The sequence below is a fragment of the Beta vulgaris genome, chromosome 8, assembly GCF_026745355.1.
Source record: "Beta vulgaris subsp. vulgaris cultivar EL10 chromosome 8, EL10.2, whole genome shotgun sequence".
Classification (NCBI taxonomy): domain Eukaryota; kingdom Viridiplantae; phylum Streptophyta; class Magnoliopsida; order Caryophyllales; family Amaranthaceae; genus Beta; species Beta vulgaris.
Genome location: NC_079209.1, coordinates 26,855,200 through 26,875,147, shown reverse-complemented (window position 1 = coordinate 26,875,147; position 19,948 = coordinate 26,855,200). Strand labels below are relative to the sequence as shown.

The following is a 19,948-nucleotide window of genomic DNA, read 5'->3' as shown; positions in this document are numbered from 1 at the left end:
GTAGTTTGAGCCTAATAATCTTTGGGCCTGGTTGGCTTGGTGGGGTAGGTTCAATAGGGTCACCTAACACAGTCATGGGCTTGTTGGCTTGGTGGGGTAAGTTACTAATCTCATGTGGTGCTCCTAGTTTGTACTTTGGGCCTACTGTCCTTGGACCTTTAGTCACACCTATCTGATGGGCCTTAGTTTGGTCAGCCTTCCTAACTCTTTGTGCTAAGGTCCAAATAAAAGTTGCTTCTTCTACAACACTAACCCAACATTGATCACCTTTGTACCAACAACCTTAAACATCTTCATCATGCTCCCATCATCTACCATTTCAGTCCTTTCATCCCCATTACCACATGAAAAGCACGGGAAATTCAGGGAGCTTATAGCCTTTTTCATCAAATTACTCACACATATCATTCAATATATCTATCATCAAGCACAACTTAACATCTTGAACATTTAAATTTACAGAATTTCCTAGGTAATTAATTTTGACAATTCTATCAGGCATTGTCTACTACTCCGAACATAAACACACAACAACAAACATGCAATTAAATGTCAAGCCCTAAACTTCACCAAAACATTATAATCAAACCTTGAACTTCACTAAAACACTGCAAATACATAAATCTACCAATTTAACAACTAATAATCAAGAAAATTATCTAAATTTTGATTATTCCAAGCTAATAACTCTCTGTTGTGCACTTGTGTTTCAAATTATGTCTTCCTTTGTCACCTTCGTCTTCAATGCAACTCAAAGTGATGAAATTTCTCACCAAGTTCCAAATTTTTTGGGTTTGCGAAACATGTTTTTTTAGAATTTTAACTGAGAGGATGTAGATTTCTTTGGCTGATGAGGGTTTAGGGAAGAAGAGCATAAGAATTAAGTGGGAGAAGTTTAGAGATCTCAACTACTAAATAAAGTTTTGTGTGAGAATTCAAAAATCAATAACATCCTTTTTCATTAATACACGCTAAGAGTATCTTGTAGAAAACATAAAAAATACAGGAATACAATGCAAAACTAAAAAAAATATAAAGGATTATTATACTCCCTCCGTCCCATAATATATTGCTTGTTTTTTACACGATCTCCACGACGTAACTTTGACCTTTAATATATTTAATTCCGTATTAATAAAAAATATAAAAAGTTGATATTATGAAACTACACATTGAGACGAATTTAATAAGATCTCACATGAATATTCGTTTATATATATAAATGAGAATATTCGGTCAAAAATTTTAAAATTTAACCCACTAAAAATGAAATAGACACTATAGTATGAGATGGAGGAAGTAGAATTTTAAAAAACACATGATATATCATAGAAAAACCAAAAATAATTAAACAATTCCCGTCAACAAAAAAAAAAAATAATTAAACAATTCATTTAGTGTTTTGTAGGGTTTTGGGGTTCTATACTCTACACTCCCACTCCCACTCCCACTCCCATCTTCATTCTTCACATTCTCACTGTCTCTCAATCTTTCCGCACGTTCCCCCATTTTCTCACTGTAATTACTACTTCCGTTGTTTATAGTAAGATTTCTCATTCTTTGATCATTTGGGTATTTTGCTCGATTTTTGTTTGTATAACTTACTTTTTGATAATGGGTTTTATTTTGCAGATATTTATGAGTAAAGTTGGAGAATCAATTTAAGCATGTATAGTGTGAAGGGCAGCTGGGCTGGGCAAGCATTTGCCTTAGCTGCACCAAATGATTCAGGGGCTAAAAAGTCCCGAATTCGACGGTCCAAGGAAGAGAGGAAGACTATGGTTGAATTATTCATCAAAAGGTGCCCTTACTACTATTTCTTGTGCTTCATTTGGATAATTAAACTATAATGTATGATAATTGTTGTTTAATTTAGTTTATATTATGGATGTTTTAGTTATTTTTCATTTGTCACGGAAACGAATGTCTTATAACGATTCATATCAATGTTAGCCGTCCCCGAATCATTTTGGGACTAGGGCGTTGTTGTTGTTGTTGTTGTTGTTGTTGTTGTTGTATGGAATAGGGATATTTTAGTTATGGGAAATTTGTTTCTTACAAACTTTTGGAGGTTTTTCTCTGTTTCTTGGGGTTCAGATACGATTTCAAACTAAGAAATCATGTTTAAGAACTTTTAATATTGTTGTTAACAGATACCAGAGTTCAAATAATGGGAATTTCCCATCCTTGAATCTTACTCATAAAGAAGTTGGGGGTTCGTTTTATACAGTTCGGGAGATTGTTAGGGAAATAATTCAAGAGAATAGGGTTCTGGGTCCTGGACAAATTAGTTCTGAAGAACAAAGAGAAGATACTTTCGCTTTAGATTATCCATTGGGAACTATGTCTTCTGAACCTCAAGGTGTTCTGTTTACGACAGAGAGTGAGATGAATGATTTTACTAATCTAGAAAGAGAAGAGACTGTGGTGTTGAATTTCGACAACAGTGTGCAATATACTAAGCACTTCGAAGTGGGTGATGTTCAGTACTCTATTGAACATCGTACTGATGGAATAGGTGAAGCCGGTGATAGTGAGCTTGTTTTTATGCCGACTGGTGAAACTGTTGGTATTTACAACCATCAAGAACAGGCAAGTTTTGGGACGTCTTTGAACAGGGATGGGCAGTGTTTCAGTGTGAATGAAACAGACAGTGTTAATGTTATGGACCATACACAGACAATGATGTTAGAAGAGTCTGATAAGCAGTTAGCAGAAGTAACTCCAGGATATGAGACCTTTGAAGAAGATGGAGAATCGGGAGACATGGGTGTAATTCAAGCTACATTAGTGCTTCCAACAGAGGAGGTGGAGGTAGAGACTTTCCCTTTGAGACCTGCAATTATAGAGACTGATGACTTTGGCAGTATATTAACTGACTCAAAGAACTTTGATAGAAATTTTGATGAACTTGAAGACAAAGAGGCTAAATTTAGCAATAGCACTCTACTCTCAGATAAAGTTGGCTCCTCTGACACTTCATCTGAACTGGTGACAACTAAAGAAGCAGATGATTCTGAAGTTTCAGTCTCAGAAAGTCATGATATGATGGCTCAACATCCAGAGGTCAATTATATGGTGGAGGTCAATCTCAAAAATGACTCAGTAGATATGTCATATTCATTACCAATGAAAAAGGATACTGCAACTATCCCTGAGTGCATGAACCAAGCATCACAACTTGGTGACTCCACATCAAAGGCAGCTGAACAAAATAACTATCAGGTCAGTTTCTATTTAAATGTCGATATGTGTGTCTCTATTGTTCATTTTTTTATGATATGACAACATATGTGGTTTTCCTGGGTTAATATCAAAGGGCATTAAACTCAAATTGCAGCTGATTAAGTCTCTTTGTAGTTTACAAACAGCACGCCATGAGCTTTTTGCTCAAATTAAATAATCTTGTAGGACTGTGTGGGCCTGATGCAGCTAAAGTAAGCTACAGCAGTTGTAGTGATAGATCTGATCTCTGCCCTAATATTGCAATCCTTTTTCTCATGTTTATGTCAAGTAATATAACTATTAACACTTAATAATCACTGGTGCAGAATCATTTATACTGTGTTTGGATAGAGAAATATGGAGAGAATAGGAGAGAGTGGCGAGAAAAATTGCTTTGTAGCATGGGTACTTCTTCTAGATCACGTACTTGTACCCGTACAGCTGTATCCGATACGACACATGTCTTGTACGGGTAAGCGTACCAACATTCCTAAATTTTCGAAATCTTGTTGTTTTTCGTCCCCGTATCCAAATTCGAAACCGTACTCATACCCTTCTCTGCGCCACTTATAGAGAAAGGGTGGAAGATTGAGAGAAAACGCTCTTACAATAGTGGAAATAGAAGGGGAGGGAGAGGGAGGAACCTTAAATCCCTCGTTTGAAGATTAATTTCAATGGGTCGGGAAAGAGAGAATAGATTTGAATAGAAACATATTCCCTCTTTCTTCAACAAATCAAATCACTCACAGAATTGCAACTTTTTGGAAGGAAAACTCTCCGCTCTCATATGGTCATATATTACACATTGATCTTCCACAGATCTACCATAAAGTCACTTCCATAGCTTGGAAGTTGCCAGCTTCAGTAGTTTTCCATCATCAAACATAGGGATGAGTAGTGAATATTGACCCACACCCAAATTGCCCATGAACAGTACTTGACTTCCCTTTAAGATGGACTAGAACATGAGGGCATGAACAGTACTTGACATACCTCAAAGATGGACAGGATCAGGAGGGGAATTAGCTACAAGTCCTCCATCAGGATCAAGGAGACCACAAGAAAAATCCGTACCCTATTTCCCTCCCCTCCAAGTTCTTATCCAAAAAAAGGATTTTAGATGCCCCCATTTCCCTTCCCCTGCTTTCTCTTCATTTCTCTCTATCCAAACACAGTGTTAAGCATAATGATAATTGGTTCAGAATCATTTAAGCTTAATGTAATTGCTTTATGGTTTGTCAGATATGACACTTCAGGATCTTTAGTGGCTGTACTCCTGTATTGAATACTTTATGTTCATATTTTTCTCATCCCAGTTAAGTCATTCTGCAATTAGAGGCTGGAAGTCATTTTGGGAAAATTAACTTTAAATCACAAAATCTAGTTGGAATCTTTGAAGCATGGGAAGGACTGACATGTAGTTGAAGTTGAGATCTGTTTTGTCGTTGATGATTGTAGACAAAGTATCCTGTTATACTTGGACCATGGGTTGCTTGCTAAGAGCTGCAGGTAGTAAACGTGCATTTGAGGATAACTAGGGCATTAACTAGGCAATGTGAGATGCCGAGATGTAGCCACTCTACTTCCACAATCACGAGAATCAGTATACTAGAAGGCTGAAAAATTCAACTATAGAGGTGAAGTGGGACAGTTAACCTCCAAAGTGCAAACTCACCATTTCTGAAAAACGAGGAGCCGTTGACTTGGGCAGTAATGCATTGAGAGTAACAGCTTGTTTGGATACCATTTTGCAAAGGAAGTCTTTTGTTCATGGTATTGCTTCTCGATCCCAATATATTTGTTTATCAATAAATTTCCATTACTACCCAATACCACCTTTATAATTGTTGAATAGTGATGGCAATTCATGAAATATAATACGTATTTGTTGATGGAGTGGACTTCAGTATGGATCTTATGTTGCAACTCATCATCATTGTCGCCATTTTCTTACTGCCTACAAATATGCCATGGATTTTTTAACCGACCCAGGATTATAGGCGTATAGGAGATCTAGTGTCCTAGCTTGTTCATGTGGGTAAGCCGAGACAAGTACAAAACTAGTCTTTCAGGTTCAACACGCTTAGTCATTTATAAAATTCAGGTGAATTATAATCAAGGAAGTTTCCAAACCACTATATCAAAACCATTCAGTGTCTTATACTAAGCAAAAAAGGAAAGTACATCTGGCAGCAGGACTTTGATGAATCTAAGTAGAATTGTTTAGTCCTGTTCTGTCATGGGATGCTGTCAAATACTCAAATGTCAATAAGCCAGCACTGCCTTTCCTCATCCTGACTAAGGTGCCTAGGTGGAAAGCTTTAATGTCCATCTTGCTTGCATAGAGTCTAAGAATATTGCATGCTTCCAACTGCCTTTTATTGTGCTTCCTATACCCCTCGTTCCCTGTGGATTGTCCATGTTTACTTTTCACATAATTTAAAAGACCGAATTCTCGAGCGGGCATTCACCAGTAGAAAGTTACTAGAAACATAGGAAATTGATAGGGTATATATGAATTTTATGATTATAGAGGACTATGAAAGGTTACAAACCAAAAAAGATTAGTGGAGTATCTTTGAGACAGAGGGAGTCTTACACAGTAAGAAGAGGAACGAAGACATGGAGTAGCATAAGAAACAAATACTTCCTCTGTTTATAATTAATGCGTTACTTCCTATTTTAATATTTAATTCTATAAACTTTGCTCATGAATTATCATCATTTACTCCACTTGGTTTTTATTACTTTACCCACTTCTTTCTTTTTAATTTTTGGAATAGTCCCACAAATTGTTTATTATTACCTTTACCTTCTCACTCTACTTTTTTTGGCCCACACCATTAACTTCAATACAATATGCCAGTAAATTAATGCTTTATCTTCCCTTCTATGACCCACATAACTATTTCTCCTAAAACTCTATGCCAAAAAGTGGTACACTAATAAAAATCGGAGGGAGTTTATAGGAAAAAAATAGTCACGTGGAATCTTGCTAGTTTCATCTCCATGTGGTGTGAAAATGTAAACTTTTCATAATTTTTATTAATACATAATTGAAGATGTTGATGTTCAAAGTATTACATTGAGACCGTGAAATAGCAAGTGTTGCATGAATTATGGAACAAGGTTGTATCATAGCTACTTAAGAAGTGAAAATCAGCATCCACACTGAGAAGAACGCTAATGTTAAAATCTAGTAACTTTTAATTTAATTGGACCTTCTGTCATGACTCATTGCATTGATTTATGGTATTTAGAATCGACAAAAATATCAACTTATTTCAGTTATTGTGTCCAACAACGGGTACATCTTTGTTCCCTTGGTTTTCTCATATTAAGGACGGTTGGTATCCATGTCTGACATGGGTACAGGAAGGTAGGTGAAGGATCCTAATATAATGAAGATTTTAGTAAGGTAAATGAATAGGCCGGAAATTTTCACTTGTTCTTGTGCTAACCTTGTTTGATGCTGAAAATTTTGGCTAAAGACCCTCTCTGTTTGAGAGTGGTGGCTTACTTATTCCTGTCCTAATGCTGTGACTCAGAGCATGCTATTGTCTGTCCAGTTCATTAAGAATTGTAATCATTTAAGCTTCCTCGATTCGTTTCCTGCCAACGATATGATTTCGTGCCTTTTCACAATCTTTGTGTTGCATGCTGTGGATGGTATAATTTAACATGGGATTTTCAGATGCTCTAGTTTAATGGCATCTGTATATACCATTCAATCCTTTGGCTTCTGTATTCCTTCTAAGATCGAGAACTCTGTTCCGTAATTTCAATGGCTGCAACAAAATTATAGTTACAAGAGTTTCTTGCATATCTGCAATCTTTTTAAGTCTTTGATTGGGCTATGTCAATTGAGACATAGCAATTTAGTGCTGGGTTTGGCTCTTAGCTGGTTTGTCTGTATCCTGTATCTGCAGCCCGACTCCAGGCATGAGACTCAGCCGTTTCCTAAATCATATAATCTGGTAGATAAAAAAATAAAATGACAAGCTATATCTGGATGCCTCCAGACTGCCTTTTATTTGGTGGCTCTTTTTTAGTTTCTTGGGGGGGGGGGTGCGGGAGGGTGTGTGTGTGTGTGTGTAAATGTACGCAGCGCTATCCTTGCAATAACATATAGGCTATCGGCAAATGACTGTTAATTGAGAGGAACATATGGGAAGGAGCTTTTCTTTTTTCGTGATCAAGTAGTGTCATTTGAGTCTTATTTTGTTGACGGTGCGCAAAGCATCAGCATCTGAATAATGTATGATTTGGTGAGGAGCCCAATAGCATAGTGCTTAGAAAACTATAATTTAAACCTTTGCTTTTAAGCTCTTTGAGGGCTTTTCTAAGTCTTCTTGTGATGCGCAGTTGCAGTCTAAGAATGGCTCAAAGGGAACTAGCTATGTTGAAAATAATAATAAGACAAGCAGCAAGAATGCCAAGGAGGCAACAGTTGTAAATGGAAACGATTTTAAGAGAGATGAGAAAGCAACCGTTGGAAACTCTCCGCCTTTAGATAGAATCAACCTGTAAGTATTCTGGAAAACTGCAGTTGCAAAAGTAAAGTTAATTATATTTGATCTTGCTTCATAAGTTGTTTTTTTATTTTCATTTCAGTGAATCATGGACCGCCTCGAAGCAAGAAACTAATCCTCTAGTAGCTTTCTTTAAGGCTTTTGTAGGTGCCTTCGTCAAGTTTTGGTCTGAATAAACTATTCATTCATGTATTCTTCTGTTTTTTGATTATGTAACAAGTTTTCTGTAAACAGGGTGTATTATTTTGATTAGATGTTCAGTTTGAGAATGTAGCAATATTTTTTTGGCTGACTCTAGCCCTCGGTTGAGGAGAACGGGCGAAGGGTGGTTCCTTAATAGTATACACTTTAGCTTATGCTTAGTCAAGTTAATGGGTTGGCTTGAGTTTCTTCTGCAGTTCAGTTCCGTCTTGACGATCTTCAGTTATCTACCATGTTTTGTTTGTACTAATCTGTAAATAATAGTGCGATTTGAATTTTGAAATATCATTATGCTTGAAAGTGGATATTTATGATAAGAAAAGTACTGAGAGTTGAAGTTATTTCTAGTTGTAATAGAAATGGTGTTTTTTTTTTTTTTATTAGGAAATTAAATTTGCCCAAGGACTAACCCCTACAAGGCTACTAGCCTGTAGGAAACACCAACACATTGGCTAGTAAGGCATGCATAGCATGCTAAGGAAATACCCCAACATAATGCTGGGAGTAAGGATCAAACCCCTAACCTCAGTGGCCAAGGGAGAGCGCTCTACCCACTTGAGCTAACTCCTATCCTTTAATAGAAATGGTGTTGATATCCATCTATTCTTATTCTTCCTCATTATACCAATTTTATAAATAATCTATATAATATCTAAAATCCACAGTAAAAGTATGATATGTTGCCACATAAATTCTCTTGTCCCCTACAAATGAGACATACTCTTTTAGTTTCTTTTTAATGTACTCACATTTGTGGGAGAATCAAGGATAAAATACAAAAGTAATAGAGAAACTAAAAAAGTGGAAAAAGAAACTAAAAAGTAGAAGAGAGAAACTAAAAACTGGGTCAAAGTATTTTAAAGTGGATGATATGGATGAAAAAAGAAGATAAAGTAGATACGATGTGTCACCAAAAATAGAAAAGGTAAAAGTGTGTTAAAAAAATCGAAACGGGATTCGTTTTGGCTAGAGCGCCCAAATCCGCTATATATTTGACACGTGTTTGCCGTAATGCTGAAACTATAGCGAATGCATCTATCGTCATTGATGCATAAATAAAGAGACCAATTAGTAGTGATTGAATTCCTTCTATGAGTGACATTGTAAAGCTCATCAAAACCAACTGGGTGGTTATCTTCCATCATGCAAAATGGGATGCAAATGTAGTGGCGCATAAACTGGCTAAATTGGGAATGAACATGGACGAAGATAAAATCACTCACACTGGCCCTCCACAATGTGTGATGCAAGAGTATATGCAGGAGTTGGTAAACCCGATGGCTTAGCGTGGCTTAGTGCAGGTCCTTTGACTTTCGTTCTTAATCTCTATAATGTTTTGTATAATTTTCGAAAACGATCTGCTAGGGCTGTAATCAGTATTATCTAATCTAATCCCTTTTTGTGTTAAAAAAAAAATTCCTTCTATGAGCCGAGTACTACGACTACAGGGGGAGGAGCTTCGTAGACAGCCCTCGTCGCTTCTTTCTGGCGACTAGCTTCTCAAGTGGGTGGCTTGGTAAGCAAGCTACCTTCAGCATTGGTAAAATCCCTATCAATAATAGGCCGGAATGGTGGGGAAGGAGGCCCTCCCTACTTCAATTCGTATGAACCTGGTGCCCACTAATTAGTGTGCATCCAATAGATGTTATATAAGTTTGTAGTAATTACAACTTCTACTATTTTGTCTTTTTTTCTCCTCAGACTTCCTTGCCTTTTCATTTTCTCTCTCATCACTCTTCATTTTCTCTCTCTTCAAGTTCTTACTATAGTTTTTAAGTTTTTTTGATATAGTTGATTGTACAATTGAACTTGTTATAGAAGATTATGATTATATTGTCAGTTTTGATAGTGTGTTTCCCTGTGCTATAGTATGTTTATTTGTGATAGCGTTTCTTTGTGATAGCGTTTCTTTGTGATAGCGTTTCTTTGTGCTATAGCCTGTTATAGAAGATTAGGGTAATATTGTCAGTTTGAGTGTTTGTATGTGGTATAGTGTGTTTCTCTGTGCTAAAGTGTATTTTTTGGCAAGAGCTATAATGTTTATTTGTGATAGAGTTTTCATGTTATAGTGTATTTATTGTGATATAATGTATTTCTATCTTATATAGTGTATCTACTTGTGATATAGTGGGTTAATACGTTCTCTTTTGTGTATTATAATAGTGTATGTCTTGATACACATGTTGATCTTGATGCACACTAATTTTACTGTGAACCGGGTTCACACAAGATGGATTGACAGTGTGTAGATTAGAAAAAAACCGATAAAAAGGAAAGTGCGTAGATTAAAAAGAAAAGCAATGATGGAGTATTATATATATAACTAGCTTTTTCTGCATGCTATGCGTGCGGTGACATTTTAGGCATGATTATTACTCGATATTAAAAGAAATGAAAAATAAAATTATGAAAGTATGTATACGTTCACCTTCATTTGGTGAGTAATAAGTATTCAAATACTTACAAATAGTATCTAAAAACATTTTAAAAGTAACTATAAGTTATAAATGTGCATATCCAAGTAATAAAAATTTAAAACTGAATTTTTTTTGGAGTTTGTATTTGTGATCAATTTTATATATGAGTTGTCTTTGTAGTGAGAATGCCATTTTTTTTTTATTGTCCGTGATTTTAATTTTTGTTAAGTTCTTGATTACGATTTTTGTAGTTTATTGGAGCTAAATTTAATTTGATTGATTTTTTTTATTGGCAAGTTTATGTGATTGACAATTATATGAGTTGATTGGGTTTAATAATGATTCGGTTGAATTTTTTTTGGTAAGTTTAGGTGTGTAATGGTTTTATGTTGTGGAGGGGGTGAATATGTAAATTCAATGGGGGACACCATTGCTCTCCCGGCTTATATAATAGAGATAAAATGTGTGTTTTAAAATTCAAATACATAACTTTTCATTTGAGATATAAATATATTAATTAACTACTCTACAATATCATGTAGTTTCTTTAAAATAGTAACTCACAGCTTGAGACTGCATATGCCCATTCACAATTCGCAATGGAATATGATTTTCTTTTAGCTCTCTATGGCTTCCTTTTATTGCACTAGAATTTTTTGCACGCGATGCGTGCTTGAATTTTTTTCAAAACAGAAACTCGATTTTCTTCGGCATAAGAGTCAAAATTTGAACATTAGACATACGAAGTATAATTGTTTTTAGTTGCAAAATTTGATTGGTTTAGTTTCTGTCACTTAAGTCTCTCACCATTCTTTTGTTTTTTTTTTTTTTTTTTACTTTTCAAAGTTAGAACAAAATAGAAATTTTATTGAATTTATTTATGATTTCTAATATTATAATTTTTTAGTTGATTTTTGAATTAAGTACAATACTTCATAAATTGTAAAGAAAGTGGACACTTTGATTTCAAGTCAATTTTTTCATAGGTTGTAGTTTGTAAGTGAATTTTTAAGTTTTTTGTAAAGTTTTCTCATTTTAGTGATATGCATAACGTAAATTATGCAATTTTATATTTTAGTTGACTTGTGAGTGATTGTTATAATTATATTTTTGGTATTTTTTGTTTGAAGCCCCTTTGATTTGTAAGTGAATTTGTAATTTAGAATGGGAGAGGGGTAACATAGTCTCTTCATTGGGGAACCATAGCTCCCCCTTCCCTTATATAATAGAGATATGTTGTACTTTAATTCTTGAATGATATTTTACATAAACCTTTTTACCTTGATAATTAATCGTATTATATAATAGAAAAAATAGGTCCAAATATATGTAAAAGTTTCATTATATATAGGAAACACTATAAAAAAGTAAATAATTTTTTTCCTTGTCTAACTTCTAAATTTGATTTCACTACAAATACACTTTATTTTTATCATGACCCACCATTAATTGTGAATGGTTCTTGAGAATAGTGATTTGTAAGTAAATTTTTGTAAATGTTTTTGATGATTTGACGTTCTAGGTTATTAGTTTTAGTTTGTATGTTAATTTTAAGTTTTAATAAAGTTTCTGATTATTTGAGTGATTTGCTGATTTTTATAACTATTTTTCAATTGTATGAGTGATTTGTAAATTTTCTTTTTTAAGTGATTTGTGAGTGAGTGTTGTAAATTAATTTTGGTAGTTTTCTTTGAGTGCGATTTTGATTTTGACATTCTTTTGTAATTTAAAAGGGAAGGGGGGGGAATAGACATTTCAAAAGAGGACACCATTGCTCCCCCCTTCCCTTATATAATAGAGATAGTGGATCGTTAGGGATATATATGAATAGGGCGATTAAGAATGCATGTACAATCTCAAATTGTGTTAGGGAGTACTCCTTCTGTTTTCTAAAGATCTTCCATCTTTTCGTTTAAGTGTGTTTCCAAAAGATCTTCCCTCTTTTACTTTATTCCTTATTTGAATTTTTTTTCCCTTTTTACCCTCTTATGTCCCTATCATATGGTCCATCATTACATTATTAATTCAATTTTACTCCCTTTCTCTCTCTTACTTTAACCCCTTTTTATTTGTTTATTTATCTTAACCCTTTTCTCTCTCCTACTTTACCGACCCCACACCTCACACAACTTGATTCTCATTAGTATCTGTAGTAACAGTAATAAAGAAGATATTTAGGAAAGAGAGGTAGTAATTTTTAAGGTTTGTTGTGCAAATTTCTTTACTTTTTCTGAACACAACTACATGGTAGTCACTTTTTTAAACACGAGAGATTTTTTTTTTTTTTTTTTTGTTGATTGGGAAATTAAGTCAACCCAAGAGCTAACCCTTACCAAGGCTACTAGCCTTGTAGGAACTACCAGCACATTGGCTGGTAAAGCATGCTAAGGAAATACCCCAACATAATGTTGGGGGTAAGGATCGAACCCCTGACCTCAAGGATCAGAGGGGAGTGCTCTACCACATGAGCTAGCTCCTCATCCTTTTTAAACACGAGAGAATGATGTTATACTAGGAGCTAGTAAATTTCAATTGGTTAGGACATAAGTCTTTTTTATAGAAGAAAATTAACTATAAAATTGGTATAAAGAAGGAGAATAAAAATATATGGACATGAAAATGGGTAAGAAAATATAATAATAATAATAATATAATAATAATAATAATAATAATAATAATAATAATAATAATAATAATAATAATAATAATAATAATAATAGCAATAATAATAATAGTAATAATAATAATTATTATTATTTTAATATTATTATTATTATTATTATTATTGTTTTATTATTATTATTATTATTATTATTATTATTATTATTTATTTATTTATTTTTATTATTATTTTTGCATGATAATGTCAAGCTGCCATCTTAGTTATAATTTTCATATTTGTGTTCTTGTACGTATTAGATCTAACTTCTTTTGCGATAATATTTTCATATATTGTATATTATAACTATCAACTTTTTTATTTTCCTATATATAAGACCTACTAATTGCAATTACGCCAATAAGATAACTAATGCTAATAAATAAAGGTCGAATTTAATAGATCTATGTGCTATAAAAACCATTTTTAATATAATACTATATTTTAGGTTGTAAATTTGGAATATTTTAATAGAATCATAATGTCAATATCAAATTGATTAATTACCTAGTATGTGAGGTAGTAAAAAATCTCACAATAAATTTTAGGAAAAGTTGATTCTGATTGTAGGCGTGTTTTTATTTTGCCTACCCGGTATGAGCGTGTATTACCTCATTGTAAAGGTTTTATTAAAAATAATTTTGAAGTCGCCAACAAGTTTCTAAAGGAAGACTCATAAAACTAATTGGATATTGGGAAATCATAGGGAAAAATTAGAGGCTTATAGAATGTAGATTTCCCTGTCCTGACTCCATGTATGGTCAATGAATCATAGATTGAGTTTGGTGGTGAGGGTACGAACAAGGTCAGGAACCATGTCTTCCATTGCTGGCATCTACTTAATATCGATTCATGTTAATTTTTATGCAATAGAATAACCAAATAATATGTTCATGCATCCTAGAAATATATTAGTCTAGATTGATTCATGATATAAGTAAAAGACTATTTTTAGTGATCAGTTATTATGCAATCAAGTTACAGGAAATTAACCTAGCAGGTTATTCAAACTATCTGATTAATATTAGAGCAGTTCTTTAGGTCTTGGTTAGCAATAATAATCATATGAGTGATGAAAGCATTAAACAAGGAAAATCACATAGCATGCATTATTTACAAAGAAACAATCTACATCAGGAAAGAAATAGTTAGGAACATCAATATAAAAATAAAGGATTTATTCGAGGACCCTCATGATCATACGATGGCTTGGATCTGAGAGATTGACAACCTTCGATACGAGCAATTGTGAAGCCTGAAAATTTGAACGAGTGTATGTATGTGTTTGTTTTTTGTGTTTGTAAGTATGAATTTTGTAGAGAAATTTTGTAGAGAGATTTCGTAAATATTTGTGAAGTGTCGAAGTTGAAGTATTAAAACTATGGAAAATCCGTGCGAAAAACCGTGTGAAAAACATACCAATTCATAGGAAAGACAAAATTACGCACGTCACACGTTGGGTGCACCAAGCGCAACACCCTGTGTGACGCACAATCACACGTGTCAAGCGCACATTGGGGCACCTGATGAGACATGCCCAATCAGTTACGCGTTAAAAAAAGATAGAAAATAACCCTGCGCGTTACATAGAGGAGTGTGCCGAGCGCACAACTCTGTATGACGCATATTGCCATGTGTCAGGCAAACATTGGTGTGCCTGACACAGTTGAATGAAGGTGCGTCCAGCGCATGATGGTGCGCTACGCGCACCGCCTTGCTTTTTGACATGTTTTGACAGCTCTTTTTATAAAGCAGAAATTCACAAGAGGGGGCCCAACTATTACCCATTTTCTTTTATAGTTCCCAACTATCACTAGTGGAAAAATAAGGGTTGCGATTAAAACAACCCTAAGAGTTGCGTTTTTGCATTGGCCAACAACCCTTTCCATAGCAGCCCTTCAAAAGAAAGTAAGGGATGTGGTTTATTCCTAAATGCAGCCTTTCGTAGCTAGAAGGGTTGCGTTTTAGAGTTAAACCGCAACCGTTCTTCAAGTGAAGGGCTGTGGTTTTAGGCCTAAAACGCAGCCCTTTGAGATAAGAAGGGCTGCATTTTAGGATTAAAACTGCAGCCCTTCGTGTTCCTTTTCTTTTTTTTTTTTAAAAAATAAATCTGTATGCCCCCTGCCCTGCACTCACCCCGCCAGTAGCCCCCTGCCTACCCCAGCCAGCAGCCCACCCCCCACACCCTGCAACCCTACCCACTTCCCACACCCTACAGCCTTGCCCACCCCACACCTAGCCCAACCCACCCTAGCCAGCAGCCCCCCATGCCTACGCCCACCCCAGGCCACCCCCTGCCAACCCCCACACCCAACCCACCCCAACCAGCAACCCCCCACACCCAAGCCCACCCCAGCCCACCCCTACACTCCCCCTACTTGCCCTGTCAGCCCTGCCCACCCCCAACACCCAGCCCACCCCTGCCTTGCCCCCTGCACCCCCAGCCCATCCCCTGCCCTGCCCCCACCCCACCCTCTTCACTCCCTTGCACCCCCATCCCAGCCCACTCTACCAGCCCCTCCACCCAGCAGCCCCCCACCCCACCCCCACCAAAACCTCCCTTCGACACAATAATATCAAATTGCAATAATATATGACAAGTTTTTGAACGTAATAATTAACTTTAAATATATATTTAATAATGTAAAAAGTGTACATAGAATTGATACAAACTAGTAGATGTAGTTAATAATTATATCATGATATTCCACCAAAATGTATCATAAGCAATCATCGGTAATGTGGGACGCCAACTTATCCCGAACTTCATGTAATTCTTCCGTGGTGAAGGCCCTCAAACTTGGTGTGTCATTCATATAAAACTTGCAAAACAACCAATGAACAAACACATAATATAAGAATTCAATCATTTACCGTAGTTAGTAGTTCTAAAAATGACATATACCTTCACAAAATTCAATCAAAAACAAATGCAAGCCTAAAACTCTACACACTAGTTATATTATATCTCATATTATCATATTCAAAAAGAAATGGAGTTAAATGACTCGAGAAATAGGAATTGGACGTGAAAAGGCAAAAATAGGCCTAAAATCACATTTAAGTTCCCGATATATAGCCAACAACAAATGCAAGCCAAAGAATCTACACAATAGTTACATTATACCTCATATAATTATGTTCAAAATGAAATTGGGGTTAAATGACGCGATAAGTATGATTTGGAAGCGAAAAGGCAAAACTAGGCCTAAAATGACCTTTTCTTTCCTAATATTCAACCTACAATAATTGCAAGCCTAAAAATCTACACAATAGTTACATTATGCCTCATATTATCATATTCAAAATGAATTTGGGGTTAAATGACTCGGTAAATACGATTTGGAAGCGTAAATGGCAAAAATAGGCCTAAACTAACATATACTAATAAGTTACATACCTTTTGAAGATCATCAACATTAGTGCAACGGTTGACGATATCGAACATGTACCTCAGCACGTAATAGCCACATGCAAGTCCATCATCTTGTTGCGGACACTAAATGTTCACCAAAGGATGAATCCAATGACATTCATGTTAGATGTGTAGTATGTGGCTAAAAGTATTTCTATACAAGGACAAATAAATTAGTCACGTTACCTCGACTGATTTCCAAATAGGAGCATTTGATGCTCGAAGTGTTGTTGCACTAACATGCTTCATCACACTACATCAATACATTATTATAAGATTAGATGTACTAACTGTTTATATATATAAATATGATGAATGATATGTAATATTAATAAGTGCGCATATATTGATTTTCGATTATGCTAGCTATTTAACAATGATTTGATTAGTAAGGACCGTGGTGGTTGTCAACGCAAAGAATCAAAGTGGTAGACTTCGTTACGTGACAAACATATCGCAAGCAGTGTCCAATGAGCCCTACAACAAGAAAATATAGTTAATATTAATCGTAGAACAATTAATAGGTCAATTTAATTATCGAATAATAAAAGTAAAGTGAGTTTAACAAGCATCCTTTTCAATATAAGGAACAAGAAAGATCTTATGATATCCAATACGAGATGATGCTTTGAAACTCATATTGAGATACTATTTCACTTCGGCTTTGTTTTGTAAGCAATCGTCATCTCGTATTATGTTTGGACATAACCAACCAAACATTGACTCATCACTAGATGTTGTAATCAATTCATTGTATAATAACCTGAGAAATCAAATTGATTAAAAGAAAACTTACTTATTATGGAAGTTGATTTGAAAACTACTTAAGGCATATGTATATGTATATTTAATTTATACACTTATGTATTACCTCATGAATGTTTGTATCATGAAAACATTCAACTCTACCCCACATAAGAATTCTTTAATATCAACCTTAGAAATGAATGTCGATGAGTCCTCAAAGTAGTGAAATTGTTTCTCCCCCAAAGGAACCTCAATTGTACTATCATTGGGTAAATCGCTAGCGCACTCATGTAACCAATAGCATGGAGTACTAAGGCCTTGCACCACCTTTGGATCGATAATAAGTGGATTCTTTGTCATAGAAACCTTTTCCTTCACCACATTTCGTTCACCTTCATCATGTCGGCCTTCCTCAGGTGAACTTGCCATCTTTGCCTTCCTGTCATGTGAGCCGGCCTTCCCCGAAACCTATTAATTAGTTAAAAGTAAAGATATTACTGACAATCATCGGAACTATAAAATAAAACACGTATATATATATGTTAATCATTGTACCTCATCTAAGAACCGCACCAATGCACGCGGCCATAGAACATAACTGCCAAGGGCATCATTCAGTGACTGTAGACCAACTTCTGGCTTCGGCAGCGGAAGAGGTAATTCTTCAAAACCAGACACAATTCCATTGAGGCTGACCACATAGTGATTATCATCCACTAACTGGTTATGCAATCATACTCGGTCACTAGGGGGTTGTGCATGGCCATAAGCTACAAGAATGTACTAGCATAACCATCTCCTTGAGCTAATAGTTCACATGGTGTCTCTTCCTTTAAAAAAAAACTCTATTTATAGTTAGTCTATGAAACAAAATTTAGTAAGAATTTCACGCATTTAAGAACAATAGTTGTTTAACAAAACAAAGGGATTAAGTGATTACCTCAACTCGGGTACTACAGGTGGATCAGGCTGGCTAGGTGTAATAACACTACCCTTCTTGAATGCAGCAAAAGTCGGTAAACCCATTTGCTCCTAAAGGGCGTAAAATTCTGTGTCATCTCCTCTCTGAGCTCCTCCCAAATTGCAGCTTTCATAGCCTCCACATCTACTGACGCCGCTGAATTCACACAAGTTGCACTCGATCTTGTCGTTGTAGTGTATTAATCACCATATACATACCTTTCTCAAACCGAGGCGTGGACACCTCCTACGCCCCTCACGCGTCCACTGTGGTCCTTTCCTATTGTTTCGTGCAATGCATCAATCTATCCTTAGGAGTGAACTCACCAGTTGCCTCTTTTTCCTTCAAGCCAATCTACATAAGGATAAGAGAGAAATGCTCGTGAGTGTACAAGTTATATTATATATACCTTATATAACCATATAATCTGTACTTATAATGACGTTCGCTATCTGTTGTGTTCCGGGATCAGGCAAGACTCTTTTTTCCTTTGCATCAACCCCATGCATCGAACACCACCAATCGAGGACTCTATCTGGTTGCCGAGACTGTGCAACTGTCGTTGTTGAGCTAGTCCCCATTGCTGTTGTCGACCCTATTGTTGGGTAATGACTGAACATCCACTTCTCTCTCGCCTCATTGTACGAATGAGCACCCAAATGATGATAATACTTCCTAACTTTTGCACTTGCGCTAGTTTTCTCATGAGTTGCCTAAAACACACAATTATAAATAAAGGTTAGATACGATGTTATATGATAATACTCAATCTAAGTGTATTAAGTCTTAATAAAATATTCTTACAATAGCTTCTGGGGTTGTTTTTTTGGCAACAAATGCTTCCCACTCTTCAGGTTTGATAGTCTTCCATATATGAAATGGTAATTTGGATGGTGCAGATGATGTTTCCGGTGAAGCCTCATAACCGGCTAGTGTTTCTCCGCCGTAGATGTTCTTCTTTTTTGTACCTACTACTTATCTCCGCTTAGTGATCCACCCAGGCACTAACTTAGCCTTGTAATCTCTGAATCTCTGGGCAACCGCGGATAGAAATACATTCTTCTTGCCTTCATCATCTTCAATATTGAATTGATTCTACAAAAAATGCAGTTCACAAATTAGTAAATATTATGCATATATATAACTAAATAATTTAGAATCTAAACGTTATTGTACGTGAAGCTTACCATAGTATCTTCCCATTTACACTTCATCAACCCCTCGGGCACCTCTTTCCATGAGTGCAGAATGGAGAGTTTATGCATGCAAATGCCAACTTGCATGCCATACTTTTGATGCCACTTTCCATAAGGTTGCCCCAAATGATCGTACTCTAAAGTCATTAGGGTGTGTTTCCCTAGTGACTTTATAGGCTCCCTTTCTTTTCTCTTTTTCGTCGCCAATGACTTCCTAGGCATTTGTGCATTTATTTCTTCACGGCGAGGTCGAACCAATTTACCGCGTTCCTTTCTCGCATCGAAAGACTCATCCTCAGTAGTGTGCTCAGCACTCGTGCTCATATCCGTATGCACCTCCACCACCTCCCTGAAATTGTACAAATATACACATTAACATAAATGTGATTTTTAGGCTTTTTGAACATGATTATATGAGAGGAATGGGGAAGGGAGGGGGGTTGTGCAGTGCAGTGGGGAGGGGGCAGCAGAGCTGTGGGGGAGGGGAGGGCAATAGGGTGTGCAGTGCAGTGGGGAGAGGAGGGCAACATGGTGTGGGGGAGGGGAGGGCAGCAGGGTGTGCAGTGCAGAGGGGGGAGTGGAGGGGGTTATGCAG

General features: G+C 35.9%; 1 protein-coding gene across 6 annotated transcripts; it reads left to right on the top strand.

The window, feature by feature from the left end:
• The first annotated feature begins 1,383 nt into the window (after positions 1-1,383).
• LOC104882901 (hypothetical protein) lies at positions 1,384-8,159 on the top strand. Of its 6 annotated transcripts, none has more exons than XR_008967258.1 (5): positions 1,386-1,543; positions 1,633-1,801; positions 2,154-3,225; positions 4,684-4,998; positions 7,597-7,733. XR_008967258.1 is itself a non-coding variant. In XM_010667317.4 (5 exons), exons 2-5 carry the CDS (start codon positions 1,668-1,670, stop codon positions 7,931-7,933), a joined length of 1,455 nt encoding a protein of 484 aa, XP_010665619.1. In that variant the 5' UTR covers positions 1,391-1,543; positions 1,633-1,667; the 3' UTR covers positions 7,934-8,159. The 6 variants fall into 6 exon arrangements, 4 of the variants coding, with proteins under 4 accessions (XP_048490619.1, XP_010665619.1, XP_010665617.1 ...); XR_002038777.3 differs by having other exon boundaries at positions 7,591-7,729; XM_010667317.4 differs by lacking the exon at positions 4,684-4,998 and adding an exon at positions 7,840-8,159 and having other exon boundaries at positions 1,391-1,543; positions 7,597-7,751.
• Positions 8,160-19,948: the final 11,789 nt, after the last annotated feature.